General features: G+C 38.4%; 1 protein-coding gene across 3 annotated transcripts in view; it reads right to left on the minus strand.

The window, feature by feature from the left end:
• Positions 1-15,550, minus strand: part of prom1b (prominin 1 b) — a 48,627-nt gene that overhangs the window by 31,720 nt on the left and 1,357 nt on the right. For all 3 annotated transcript variants that reach the window (XM_053480311.1, XM_053480313.1, XM_053480312.1), the window contains exons 2-4: positions 7,990-8,051; positions 7,842-7,868; positions 4,838-5,043 (exon numbers count right to left, since the gene is read on the minus strand). In XM_053480311.1, the coding sequence (XP_053336286.1) occupies positions 4,838-5,043; positions 7,842-7,868; positions 7,990-8,051 (295 nt within the window). The remainder of the gene's footprint in view (positions 1-4,837; positions 5,044-7,841; positions 7,869-7,989; positions 8,052-15,550) is intronic.

The raw sequence follows: 15,550 nt of genomic DNA on the forward strand, positions 1-15,550 counted from the left end.
TCTGAATATTTATTTCCCCTCTCTGTACACACACTCCCATACACACACAATGCAGACAGGGCTTACGCTTGTCTACGCTTCACAAACGCTCATTGTGGAGTGAAGGCTGCTGTCAGCACAGTGCAGGAAAGAAAAAAGAGGAAAAGTGAGAGATGGAGAGCAGAGAAAGAAAGCGGAGGAGAAAATAAGGGCTATCGATGTCACATAACTGCTACACACACTCATAGGGTGAAAAAGAAACTTGTGCTTTTGTGAGTGCTGCAAAAGTGTGTGTGTGTGTGTGTGTGTGTGTATGAGAAAAAAAAAAGACAGAGAGTGAGAGAGAGAGAGATATTCTAAACCACTGCAGGTTTACTCTCGAGCTTCTTTCCTAATGAGACAGTTGTATTTGAGTTACACTGCTTTGTCTGCAGCACAACCGTGACATTTCCTCCAAATTTCCAAGCAAATTTCCCGGGTTGTCATTAAACGTCGATTTGAGAGGTCGGCCCGTCATTGACGCCGTTTGTCCCAAATATAGTCATATGACACACCGTTGAAAACTTGTCCAGGAAACGTCATCTGTCAGTATGAATGTCCACCAGAATCACCAGAATACAAAGACAGACTAAAGTATTAATATAAAAACCATATTGGTGTAAAATATGATTATGTCCACATATAACGACTAAATCTTTTTATTCTTTATAAAATAGCAGTATGATCATTCTGATTTTCTGCATAAATTCAGATGATTTGCAGCACATTAGCAAGCTAAAAGCTACTTAACCAGAGCTAGCTAGCTTAAGGTTAATTTTTTTTTTTTTTTTTTTTGGTGGATGCATGGATTAGCATATGTGTATATCGACTGTTCAAATTTTTATGATAATTGCTTAAAAACATGACTTTAAACTAATGACATATCTCAGAAATACGATGTTCTTTACTTTGAGGTTTGACAGATGGGAAATTGTTGCAATAAATTAATATTTACAGCCTTTCGCAATATTTTGAAAGCAACTATAATATTGCGACTATTTGCATTTATTATTAATGCAGAATATTATCAAATGTAGGTTTTCGTTAAATGTATCAGAATAAATAAAATATTTCAATTATTTTAAAGGTCCTACACATCCCATTTTTCATTAAATGTTAATATGATCTTTAGGGTCCTAATGAAAAGTTTGTATTATACGTTAATTAAAAATTCAAAAGGATTGTGTAAAAAAAAAAACACTACTTTTACCTGGCTCTGTTCTCAGCAACCTGTTTCAGTACATGCTAATTTAAATGCTCATGACCTCTGCTTTGGACTGCATTACCCACAAAGCATTGCCCACAACGCAGTGCTTTGTGGGTAATGCAGTCCAAACTGGAAAACGCTGGATTATGGAGCCCGAGCCTGTTTTCTTTAGTCGTTTTTGGTTTGATTTAAGTCCGGAACCTACGCGGAAGTTTGTAATATCGCCTGACAACGCAGAAATTAAAAGAATGGACATGCATCGACTCGATTTGTCTTCCTCATCACTGCATGGGCATGAATTAACGGGCTGTTACGCTGTCGCGAGCAACAACAACCAAAGCGGAGAAACTTACCGAGAGAGATATGGACGCGATGTGTTTACTGATGTGTTTACATGACTTCTTAATCTTCGACAGACATCGTTATAAACCATCTAACGTTACAAAGGTAAGCATAATATAGTTTTCCGACTACGTACACAGTTTGCAACTAGACAATCACCTCAATGCATTGTTTATTATAAACGGGCGATTAGGGATTATATAGAGATGGATGTACACAGAGAAGAAGCCATAACCATGTTCTATGAGAGTGTAAGTTAACTTACACTCCGCATTTATCGTGATTATTAGAAAAGGCGATCTGCAAAGAGTCATAGTAAAATAAATTACACTCACTGAGCCTGGTGAAGATGAAGCAGGAACACGAAGCGTTAGTACAGATCCATTTTTAGGAGCAGCTTCCTAGCAAAACCTGCTTTATATTGACCCGCGTTTATAAAGCAGTCTGGTGAAAAATGATTATCGCAAACATGAACGCATTTAGGTAAATCGGCTTTAAAGCTTTAAAAACTAAATTCAGCCACTGCGTCCTCAGTGCCTCAGATACCTAACCCTAGGTAGGTACCCTAGGTCACTAACCCTAGGTAGTGAATGACGACTGCTGTGTTCGCTATTACACCCAACAACTGTACACAACACTCGCTTAGGCGCCATTTTGCTCCAGCGGCAAAAAACAATGGCCGACAGCTTCTTCTCACTCGGGGCGGGGCTAAAACACCAGTGTCAATCAACTAGTGTAGGAGCGGCCTCTTGTGGTGTGGCGTCACATCGACAGGCATTTGCGATTGGCCTGATTTCAGAAGGGAGATGTTACTGTAATAAATGAAAAGAAAACCACTGGGCGGCTCTTTATCATCGTAGGGTGGTTGTGTACGCACTCTCCTAACACACAGTTCAGTCCAAACAGCTTAAAAAAGTGCATGTAGGCCTGTATGACCCCTTTAAAATGTAACTAAGTAGATATATTCAAAGAGTTTTGAGGTATATGCTTTTGTTTCTAATTTCATTACTTTACATTTCTACTTTACTACATTAGAGAGTAAATATATATTATAAGCTACTTTTTATACACTAATTAGCCCTAACATTAACACCATAACCTTGCTCATCAAGGCTGTCCGGTTCGATTCCACAGAAAAGACAATTAAGGTCCAAATAGTGTTCGGGACTCAGAGACAGTCTCAGTGTTTAAGTCTAGGTTAAAAACCTATTTATTTAATTAAGCATTTTTGTAAATAGATTTGTCTTGGGTAAAAGAGGAGATCTGGGGGACTCATGGACGTAGAGTATTATGGTGAACTGGTATGTTTAGATGCTGTCCTCCCCACTCTCATTGATCACTCAGGTTTGTTGACGGTGAAGTGATTGTTTGCTTTACATCTCAGGGAGCCCTCATGTTGTCTCTGAGCTGCCAGTGATCCTGTCTCCCTCTGCCCTCCAGACCTGTCTGACCCATCCTGGTGCCCCGCTTTTGGTTGGAGATCTCATCACATGGATGCCCCGTGTGTCTCTTTGGGATGCGTCTGGTGTCTGGGGAAGGTTTCACTCTACCATAAAGACGGTTCTGGCCTCTAATGATGTTGACAGATGTTTCTCTGAGGACTTGGCTGCAGTTGCTTGATAGTTTAGAACTGGAATTTCCTACGAGGTTACCTGAGCCTCCAATAACTACCTGGACTCCATATTAACATCAATTAACATCAACTGTTATAGCTGAACTGACACACAGTATGAATGCAGAGCAATCCCTGCTATTCATTATCACCCAGATGAGGATGGGCTCCCTGTTGAGTCCGGTTCCTTTCAAGGTTTCTTCCTATTACCATCTCAGGGAGTTTTTCCTTGCCACTGTCGCCCTTGGCTTGCTCATCAGGGACTTTCTGACCATTTTTATTTATACACGTTCACATTTCATACAAACTTAAATAATTCTTTTGACTGTGTAAAGCTGCTTTGCGGCAATGAAAATTGTTAAAAGCGCTATGCAAATAAAATTGAATTGAATTGAACGATAAAAAGGCACCAGCAGACCCGATACACTATAACCTACCAAAGCCCAAATGCAACGACTCTGCCTCCAATCTCTCAAGATCACAATCTGATCAAGTGTTCATTGTATATGCTGGAGAGCCCATACCACAACCCACAGCATCCAAAGGCCTTAGACATCCCATTACCAGACAACACAGCACAACCCCAAAGGTCTTATGGAGTCATGGCCACGTGGTATAATGGTAATGTTAACATAATAATGTTTATATTGTAATATTATTGGTGTACATATATATTATTATTATTGGTGTACATAAGATTATTATTATTATTATTATTTTATAGGTTAAAATAAAGGTTTTCCTCTTTCACTGGATTTAATTAAGAAATGTGAAATACATTTTTGTACAGTCTTTTTATATAGATTTATTGAAGCTTCATTTGTTAATTGAGTAAATGGCGTTTACAAAGGGGCCCAAAACACTTCAAGAGTTGTAATCTATGCCTTTTTTTAACTGTAATTAAATTATAGCAGCACTGTGCAGTATTATTTTTCCTCTAAAGATGTCAGTAGTGAATTCAATTGATTCAAGGTTCAAAGATTCCCAAGGTTCAAACCCCACGACCAACAAGTTACCACTGTCGGCCCATTGAGCAAAGCCCTCAATCCTCAACTGCTCAGATGTAACGTGTAAGTTCAGAAGAGGCGTCCTTGTCTAGTCATCTTTTTAATGTCCACAAAAAGTCATATTCATATGATTAAAAACCAGCACATTTCTACACACAAAAACACATTTCTACACACTGTCATTTCTACACACAATAAAGTGAGAAAGAATAGAAGAGTTTATATGCGTAAAAAGCATCTTATTACACAGATCTGATTTTTTGTGACTGTTTGAATGGACAAATCTGATGTTATTTAGATCAGATGTGAGTCACTTGCGTATGTGGTCCTAGATGTGGAGATTACATACTGTAGCAGTGCTAGCAATAGCTTATAAAACAGCTTAAGTGAGATGTCCGGCTGTCTATGTATGTGACTAGTGAATGTGTATATGAATGGTGGTTGGAGTCAGACTAAAAACCTGAGTACTCTTTACAACAATGGCGAGCAGAAAAGCATCTCCTAGTGCACACCAGTGTCAACACACCCGCCAGACGGGTCACAACAGTATACGAAATCAGTCAGTTTTGCTGCTATATAAAGTAACAAAAAGAAATGCCTTTCAGTATTGGGATGTGATAAACATATTCCATGGGAGGTTTGTATACGTACGCGATGAACACCGATGAGGTGATGAGCAGGAACGTATAGAAGCCACGTTGGCAGTCAGCATTCTTGCGGTGCCTTTGGTGCATCTCGCCTCCGCAGTTCTCACAGCACCGACACAGGCAAAAAAATAAACCCACCAGTGGCATCAGGAGCACAAACACAACACCCAGCGTTGCCAAAACGATGAAGCCGATCTCATAATAAATGGCCTTCGGAGAGAAAATACACGTGAAAAATATGAGTCATGTTGGCTCTTTGCAAAACAAGATGATATCATACTTTATGTAAGTCCTCAAGTCAGCAAATGAACTGAGTCAATATCATCAGTTAGTTATTAAGCGATGCAATTAAAACTTTTAAGATCATCCATGTAATATTGTACTGTAATATACATTATATTAATAGTATAAAATATACAGTGGTGTGAAAAACTATTTGCCCCCTTCCTGATTTCTTATCCTTTCGCATGTTTGTCACACAAAATGTTTCTGATCATCAAACACATTTAACTATTAGTCAAAGATAACACAAGTAAACACAAAATGCAGTTTTTAAATGATGGTTTTTATTATTTAGGGAGAAAAAAAATCCAAACCTACATGGCCCTGTGTGAAAAAGTAATTGCCCCCTGAACCTAATAACTGGTTGGGCCACCCTTAGCAGCAATAACTGCAATCAAGCGTTTGCGATAACTTGCAACGAGTCTTTTACAGCGCTCTGGAGGAATTTTGGCCCACTTGTCTTTTTAGAATTGTTGTAATTCAGCTTTATTTGAGGGTTTTCTAGCATGAACCGCCTTTTTAAGGTCATGCCACAACATCTCAATAGGATTCAGGTCAGGACTTTGACTAGGCCACTCCAAAGTCTTCATTTTGTTTTTCTTCAGCCATTCAGAGGTGGATTTGCTGGTGTGTTTTGGGTCATTGTCCTGCTGCAGCACCCAAGATCGCTTCAGCTTGAGTTGACGAACAGATGGCCGGACATTCTCCTTCAGGATTTTTTGGTAGACAGTAGAATTCATGGTTCCATCTATCACAGCAAGCCTTCCAGGTCCTAAAGCAGCAAAACAACCCCAGACCATCACACTACCACCACCACCATATTTTACTGTTGGTATGATGTTCTTTTTCTGAAATGCTGTGTTACTTTTATGCCAGATGTAACGGGACACCCATTTTACAAAAAGTTCAACTTTTGTCTCGTCGGTCCACAAGGTATTTTCCCAAAAGTCTTGGCAATCATTGAGATGTTTTTTAGCAAAATTGAGACGAGCCTTAATGTTCTTTTTGCTTAAAAGTGGTTTGCGCCTTGGAAATCTGCCATGCAGGCCATTTTTGCCCAGTCTCTTTCTTATGCTGGAGTCGTGAAGTGAGGCCTGCAGTTCTTTAGATGTTGTCCTGGGGTCTTTTGTGGCCTCTCGGATGAGTTGTCTCTGTGCTCTTGGGGTAATTTTGGTCGGCCGGCCACTCCTGGGAAGGTTCACCACTGTTCCATGTTTTTGCCATTTGTGGATAATGGCTCTCACTGTGGTTCGCTGGAGTCCCAAAGCTTTAGAAATGGCTTTATAACCTTTACCAGACTGATAAACCTCAATTACTTTTGTTCTCATTTGTTCCAGATTTTCTTTGGATCTTGGCATGATGTCTAGCTTTTGAGGTGCTTTTGGTCTACTTCTCTGTGTCAGGTGGCTCCTATTTAAGTGATTTCTTGATTGAAACAGGTGTGGCAGTAATCAGGCCTGGGGGTGACTACAGAAATTGAACTCAAGTGTGATAAACCACAGTTAAGTTTTTAACAAGGGGGGCAATCACTTTTTCACACAGGGCCATGTAGATTTGTAGTTTTTCTCCCTTAATAACGTAAACCTTCATTTAAAAACTGCATTTTGTGTTCAATTATGTTATCTTTGACTAATAGTTAACGGTTTTTGATGAGCAGAAACATTTAAGTGTGACAAACATGCAAAAGAATATGAAATCAGGAAGGGGGCAAATAGTTTTTCACACCACTGTATTTTTTTCTTGCTGATAAATAATAATATGCCCATCTCAGTTTTAAACAATGCAATCTTGAACAAGCTGGGTGAGTTGTTTTATTAGTTTAAATATTAGCTCTTTGAACAAGTTAAAATAAAAACATACTATAGTAATGATATTTTAAAGGGGACCTTTTATGCAAAATTCCCTTTTAACACACGAGAACAAAAAACATTCCATGGTGTTTCTCCATTTCCCTTTTTTGCATAGGTTGGGGCTTAAGTAAGCAAACTAAGTTTTCCCCTTATTGCACACCTGGGTTGAGGGTTTGATTCCTGCATCGGGTCTGTGTGAATGTTCTCTCCCCGTGCTTAGTGGGTTTCCTGTGGGTACCCCAGTTTCCTCTCATAAAGGCATAAATATTGGTGTTTTCAAACTGCCTGTAGTGCATGAATGAATGTGTGGGTGTGTGTGCATTTCTGATATGCAATGGTTTGGCAACATTTCCATGGTGTACCCCGTCTTGTGATCAAAGACTTGTGGGATAGGCTCCAGCAAAGGGGGAATGAACCCTAAACAGGATATGTGTTATTAAAAAGAATGAATGAATAATGTGGACTTTACCAAGAATGAGTCCTCTTATATTTCATTTTGCTTGTTAGAAATGTGAGTAGGAAAAGCCTAAAATGGGGGAAATACTTAACATAGAAGTTGATGGCTCCAGTGTTCTGATTGGCTAGGAAGATGCACTTACGCCAAGGGGGCATTAATTTAAAGCTATACACGCTGAGGCAGCGCGTGAAACCAGAAACGCAGGATCTCAGCTATAACATTAACAGATATGTTTTTGAAGATGTCTAAGACTTACACAAAACTTGTTTCAAAGAAGAAAAATATATGGCCATTAAGGTAAAAGTTGAAATTGAAAGATCAATTAAAAGATGAAATTGCAGGATGGAATTAAAGGTAATGACAGAAATCAATGTAGAAATGAGTTCGAATAAGAAGGTGATAGCAAGTAAAGTTGTTACCTGTAGCGTAAGGACAATGTTCTCAGGCTGTTGTTCCACAATTTTAAAAAGGTGGCAATGAAAAGTGAAAGTGAAAATTAGACAGAGCAAAAAAAGCATTATTATATAATGTACAGTATACAGTATACATCCACACAAAGACACGCACCTTGTGAAGCTCATCTGGTTTGATTCCTTTTGTGTTTTGTTGCAAAATCTTGACAATGAGATCTGTGAAAAAATATATAATGGAATAAAAAATATTCTATGATTTGGGTACCATTCTATATAAAACGAAAAAAAAACCCTTATTATTTAGTATTTGTTTTTTACTTTTAACTTTTAAGTATGTAATGTGTAATGTAATACGTCTATCTAATATAGTAGTTTCACTTTTATGTGGCATTACTAAAATAAATGTGCATAATATTTAAAAGTTTTCGAGTTTATATATATATAAAACAAATTTGATCATTATTATTATTATTATTATTATTGAATTAATTATTTGTTATTTTTTGTGATGTGAGTCACCACACACCCACATGTTAACTCATAAACTGACTGCAACATTTTTTTTTCCCTTTTTCCTTTTTTGTGCATGGTACCTCTTAAAGAGATGTGTATTAGGTTATAAAGTAAACAATAAAGTAACACTCTACTGAGCATGAAGGTAATTTTACCTTACCTGAGCAAACAAAATCATAATTACTCAAAATACTGAAATTTAGGGATTTCAGTAACAGGTCACATTTTTGTAAAAACTAGTTCATTCAAACACATGTGGCCAGTAAGTTTGTGTGTGTGTGTGTGTGTGTGTGTGTGTGTGTGTATGAACAGTTTGAGTTGTATTTGTACACTTAGCCATATCTGTCTACATATAACATGATTACACAAGTGTGTGGGTGCCTGGATGTGTGCGAATGTGAGTCACTCTCACACGATTTAAAACACACGATTAGTTTCATGACCTACATAACCAAATGACAAGCTGCTTATACACTAATCTGCATCTACTGCATGTCTTATCTACTGTGTGCCTTTTCGTTAGGTGTGTGTGTTTCACAGTTGTAAAAATCAGATTTTATAAAAGAAAAAAGAAAAAAAAAAGAAACGTGCAATAAGAGAAAAAAAAGGCTTGATGCATCTGAAGAAAGGTTTTCTGTCTGTTTATATGGTGCAGGCGATGATTGGAATCAAGTGTCTTAAATCAGAGAGCTGAAACATGACAGATGGGAGCTGTAGTTCAGACGGCCATGTTTGTATGCCAAAATGAAATACAGTATGGAACTAGAGGTTGTTGAAATTCGACATTCTGATCTGCGAGGATGAAGATGACCCAACAATGTCCAATGTTTTTCCAAAATGAGCTCATCAAAGTACTTGCTTTGTGCACTAGGGCACAGTCATGTAGGAATAGAATCATTACTGGTGACGAGACATGAATTTATCACTACAGGCCTGAGAGTGAAGGACAGAGTATGGTAACCAAGAAAATGTTCGAAGGTCAACCATCAGCTGGAATACTGATGCCCCCGGTTTTAAGGATTCTCAAGGATCAGTATTGAAACGTTATCAGGAAAAAGGTTCAACTATCAACAGTGCTTGTTATAGTAAGATGCTTATTGAAGAGCCTACATTTTGGATTAAACGCTGAGGACTGATATACAAGGGCGTAGTGATCTTTCATGACAATGCACAAACACTACTGCACACACTATCAACATGCTGCAATTTGACATTGTACCACCTCATTCACCTATTAACCCTATAGGATGTTGTAAAGATACACTGTGATGCCCTGCTATAGTAGTTCCTGGAGTGACTAGACTCTACTTAATGCCCATGAAGAAGGTTCTCCTTAAAGTGATGTCATCCACCACCAACTGGTCCAGTCTCTCTGGGATGTCTCTCTTTCATTACAGACCCTTTCATCACCTGTATGATGGATACCACCATGACTGTGGTATCATTAAAGTACCAAATAGTACCGTTGAGTAAAACCCAAGAAACCCATTTGTTAAGCTGTTTTGCTGAAGTCATTCAGACTTCAGGACAAGAACTCTTGAAGGATGAAGGCATTTCACACCTTTAAAGACAGACTGCAATATACTGTAATTATGAGCCTCCAGAAAGATGTCCTTCATGGTTCTGTTACGATCCTCGATGCCCGCCACATTCACCTTTAGTAGAAAAGGAAACCTTTTCAGAGAAAGGTTTTCTGGGAATGATGCTTCAGATCAGTTCTATCTAATGAGGTGCACACCATTTGTAGAACAGCTTTCAACTATGAGCATACAAAGCCCATGTACTAGGGACAGCAGATCTGATCACCGAGGAGGTCACCAGGGTGTTCCTATCACTAACAAAAGCAGCATTGGATAACAAAGTCTTGTCCCAGCAGGCTGACAGTGTCCACCAGGGAGAACCACGATCAGCAACGTGCTGACCTGGTACTGGAAAAGAAATCCACATATGCCTTGCCAAGTTTTTTTTTCTAAATCTGGGACACCACTTCTGGGTGCAGACACCATGCTCCCTCTTGTCCGCTGCACAAATTCCATCTGGTTGGTGTGTTTAAACCTGACAATGGAAGGGGCAACATGCCAGCCATTAAAAGTCTGTTAGGCCTGTCTTTCTCCATATCTTCCAAATGGATGCATTTAGTTAGAAACTCCTGGTTTCTCTAGTACGTTAGAGCTGAGACAAGGACGCATCTACTCCAGGGCAACTCCATCTAACTCTAGCTCACCTGAGGACTGTGTGGGTGGGTGGCATATGTTAAATCCACTTTAAAGGATATTGAACCTCTTCTACTGGATCCAGAGTCATCCCTCATTGTTTATTTGTTTGCATCCCTTTTTCACCAATCCCATTTTAAACCCAATTATCTACCTTCCTTGACACTTGTTTTTCTCTCGTATAATTCTGCCTTGCCCTTCTGGGCTTTGTGTTTGAAATGGGTGCAAACCACTCACTTTGTAAAAGTCACTTTTAAAAGATGCAATTAAGCATCATAAACACAGAGATAAGCATCATCAATGGGATTAATGAGACAGCGCAGGGAACCGCAACCCCCAAATTTTCTTTATACTTCACTAGTACTATAACCTGTTGAAAATGCATTATATCTAGTACAAATAATTAACCATTACTAATTTGAGATTTATTCTAACATAGGCAAAAATATCAAGTGCAGCACATTAAACGTTATAACAACTTATAATGAAATATTTAGTCAATCTATAGTGTATATATAGTATTTATTTAATTACATTTATTTTGTTTATTTATGTATTTATTAATTTATATTTTAAGCTAATGCATTTATTGTTTCAGGTAAAAAAAAAAAATTTAAGTGCAACAACTTGCCATATGATATTTTGATTTTTGCATATGCTTGGGTTTATATACAGGTGTTCAAATCAAACTGGGACGTTTAATTTCGCAGAATAACAGAATGGCTATGAGAGTAAAAACTCCCTTTATTTCTCTTTATAATCCTCCGCTACACTAATGCACTTATTCCAGTTTTTACTAGTGCTTAGAAACCATCAAGGTAGAAAGTTTTCTCAAAATGCGGGAGCCATGATTCCGGAGCCATGATGTCGGAACTGCCTGATTCATGTCTGAAACGCTGGCCTCCCAGGAACTCCTTTAATGGCCCAATATCCATGTGGAAATCGCTTTGGTAACACAAAGTTCCCAAAGGATACAAATGTGTTTCTAAACGAACAGCATTTACAAGAAATTTCTGGTTAAAATGTGTCTTTACAAATGAATTATTAATAACTTCATTTGTATCCAGCTTGAAAAATAAGGATGCCTGCGCCATGTTTAATATAGAATAAGCTTTTTTCTTTTAAGATGTGGAGTAATATTACAGGGTGATATTCGTTACAATGCTGTATAATAATTCTTCCTCAAACACTGCAATCTAGTATCTTAATTTGTGATTTACTTGATAAAAAAAATGTTATTTACCCTTCTACTGTGGCAATACCACTTTGTTGAATGGGGATCACATTTCCAGATATAATCTTAAAATTATAATCAAATCATAATCTGAGGAGGTGAATATACATTGTCGGGCTACGATGTGTATGTGGGAAGCATATGGCACTCAGATTATCAGATTACGAGATGAGGCAGGTGACTCGGACTGACAGATCTGCTAATTGATTAGGCAGCAGGGACTTACTTCTGCAATCCTATTCTCCTCCACACACACACACACACAAAAAAAATTGCATAACCTGTTTTATGTGTACTGTCCCCCAGATTAAATGAAGTAAACCAAAATTTACTAATCTAATTATAAACTACTTGTTTTTGTCTTCTACTTGCTTGCCAATGATTAAAAGCGAACTGCATACGATTGCAAAGCCTTCTCTGTAAGTTCCCTATAATCTGCATTAATATTCACTTCACCCTTTGCGCCTCCCAGGGATTATCTACCAAAATAACCCAGACGAATACTGAAACAGCACTTACTGTAAGTCATGGGGATTCCCCCTAGTGGTAATATTAAGCACTGATTGTTCAGAGTGTGTTAAACAATACTGGAACACAATCCTAGTCTTTACACAACATGGCAACTTTTAATACAAATCTCAATACAATATTCAGTGTCTCATACAGGTCAGTACACAGTAATTGTGGGTTTCGATGATAAACACCAACCATGAATATTCTAATTCCATTGTATGTCCTAGAGACTAAAGGTAGTTTGGAAGACATTCTAAATTCATTTACTTTTCCATTCTTTATTCTACATTGCACTGATCATATAGTAACAATTAAAAAGGTTTTATAAAATGTGAATGTGTGTCCATGATGCTCAGGCTGTCTTCATGCCTCATGCCCAGTGATACTGCAGGCTCCAGACCCCCTTTTCTAAAATATTTTACTGAGCATACACAGCAGAAGCCCTGTTGGACTAAGTCTTGTATGTTCATTGAGGGACTTAGTTATCTCCCATAAATTGATATCGTCATGTTTTTGTTACCACTCAAATGCGATCATCGGCTTTAGGTCTGTGTACAGGCATGTAATGATTGGACAAGGAACAATCCTAAAAAAAGTCCTGCCGAACCCAAGACCAAACCAGTCCCAACACTAAGCCAACCCTGCTGATCCCAACACCAATCCAGCCCTGCCTGTCCCAACACCAATCCAGCCCTGCCTGTCCCAAGACCAAACCAGTCCTGCCGATCCCAAGACCAAACCAGTCCTGCCGAACCCAAGACCAAACCAGTCCCGCCGAACCCAAGACCAAACCAGTCCCAACACTAAGCCAACCCTGCTGATCCCACACCAATCCAGCCCTGCCTGTCCCAAGACCAAACCAATCCTGCCGAACCCAAGACCAAACCCGTCCCAACACTAAGCCAACCCTGCTGATGCCAACACCAATCCCGCCCTGGTGGTCCCAACAGCAATCTAGTCCTACTGGTCCTAACACCAATCTAGCCCTACTGGTCCTAACACCAATCTAGCCCTGCTGGTTCCAACACCAATCCCGCCCTGGTGGTCCCAACACCAATCCCGCCCTGCAGGTTCCAGCACAAATATAGCAGTGCCTGTCCAAACACCAAACCAACCATGATTCTTCAAACACCAATCCAACCCTGTCTGTACCAATACCAATGCAGCCGTGCTGGTCCCAAAACCAATTCAACCTTGCCAGTTACTACACCCATCCATCATCAACCTGGCTTTTACAATCCCAGCAGCAACACAGCCCTGCTATACTCCACCATCAACCCACAACTTTCAGGCTCTAGCACCAGTCTAGTCTGCCTGGCATGAACTCAGATGCAGATATACTTAGTTTTTATGCAAGCACTAGTGCACCCTAGCCAAGCAATATCAGAGTTGACAATGGTCTGCTGTCTCAAGAGGATGACTGAGCATATCCATAAACTGTCCCAGAAACCCAACTAGTCAAAGAAGAAAAGAACACAAAACAGCTATTCTAACTGACACAACAGTGAATCAGATATTTGAAGATAAACAGAATAAGGCACGTTTTGGCAACAGGCTCCTTCTGAAGAAAGAAACAAAGTGCAGTATGTGAAATTCAGTAGGCAAATAGGCCACGATGCCAAAACTACACATAAGGCAAATTATGTGAGCCAGAACCGTGACTCTGATGATTATTATTATTAGTCAGATATGCAGTCGACTATTTTACCAAATGACACTATTCACAGACCGGCTTTCTAGCAATGCTCCTGACCAAGGTTATTAATTATTGATTTGGTATGGGATGTGGGGTTGGGGAAGTGATAATCTGCAGTTGTTTTTAATAAACTTTGTTGAAATTTCACTATTAATTCATGCTGTGACCTAATAGACTGATACTTATATACAGTAATATGCTTTAGAAGAATACAATTTTTAACCTGTTGTTTTTATAAACAATGTGATTTCAGGTATAATTACCCTGATTAATGAAATTCAAAATGTATTTTAATAAGGTCTTGTGAAAACAATTCATGTGACATCATACAGTATAAGGGGCTATGGTTGACATTAAACAGAAAGCTGGCCTCAAAAACTCTTGAGGTGAATCAAGGTGAATTAAAATACTTTTGGACAGTGAAAAAGTGAAAGGATTATAATGGTGCATAAAACACCTGACAGCTAGGCTTAAATGATACACTTAAATTTTTAGAAAAGAGTGATTATGTATTTTTAAAACATAGCGATAATTTCCAAAACTTGTTATTGTTGTTTCTGCTGTAAGAGTTGAATAATAAAATGTTACTCTATAGGTCTATAGTATTTTAGGCCATCTTAATAGGTTCTAAAAGTATACTTTCTGTAAACATAATTATAATAGATTATAGTGATAATAATTATATGAATTGTTAAATTTTTTTTTCCTGTATTCCATTTTGCTGAAAATTGTTGGCATAAATAAGTAATCTGTATAAAAGTGCCATGTGTAATAAAGGAAAGGTCTAAATCAAGTCAACTGGGACCTCGATGAAATTCCTCAAGAATGGCATAAAACTGATTGACATTTACAGAAGACTTCAGATTTTAGATTTACAGAAGATGATGACTCTTAGCTACCACACATTCATGAATGATGAATAACCTGTCGCAAAACTGGCAGAAGAGACGCGTCTGTCTGTAGGAACTGTACACACAATCATTCACCAACTCCACTCTCACGTTACAGGGCCTCGGTCAGGAGTTATTGTCATATCCCCGTACAGTCCCGACCTCGATCCAAGCCATTTCCACTTATTTTGGCCATTAAGGGAGTTCATGGGAGGCCAGTGTTTCACATGTGAAGCAGGCAGTCTGATCATGTGTCCGGTATTCTAAAAAAACGTGCTGACTTGATGGTGACACTAGTGAAACGCTAATATACGCACGTACATTACTGTAGCAGGGGATTATAAAGAGCAATAAATGAAGTGATAATCCCATACCTGTGTTCTATTATTCTGCAAAAGTCGTGGTTTGGCTTAAACTCCACGCAAATGAGCAAATGTGGGTTTGCTAAAAATGTTTTTTTGGCAGTTTAAACAAACATATGATGTAAACATATTTCTTTTATACTGTATGTAGGGTCTACTCAATAAGGGTTTCAAAAATTCATATTGTGTGCTTTGCTCTAAAAATGTTTATACATAAATAAATGCATATAAATACTATATATATATATTCTTTTTTAGTGATAAAGCAGCTTACAGTTAATGCTGAAAATGTTA

This window comes from Clarias gariepinus, chromosome 20 (assembly GCF_024256425.1).
Source record: "Clarias gariepinus isolate MV-2021 ecotype Netherlands chromosome 20, CGAR_prim_01v2, whole genome shotgun sequence".
Lineage (NCBI taxonomy): Eukaryota > Metazoa > Chordata > Actinopteri > Siluriformes > Clariidae > Clarias > Clarias gariepinus.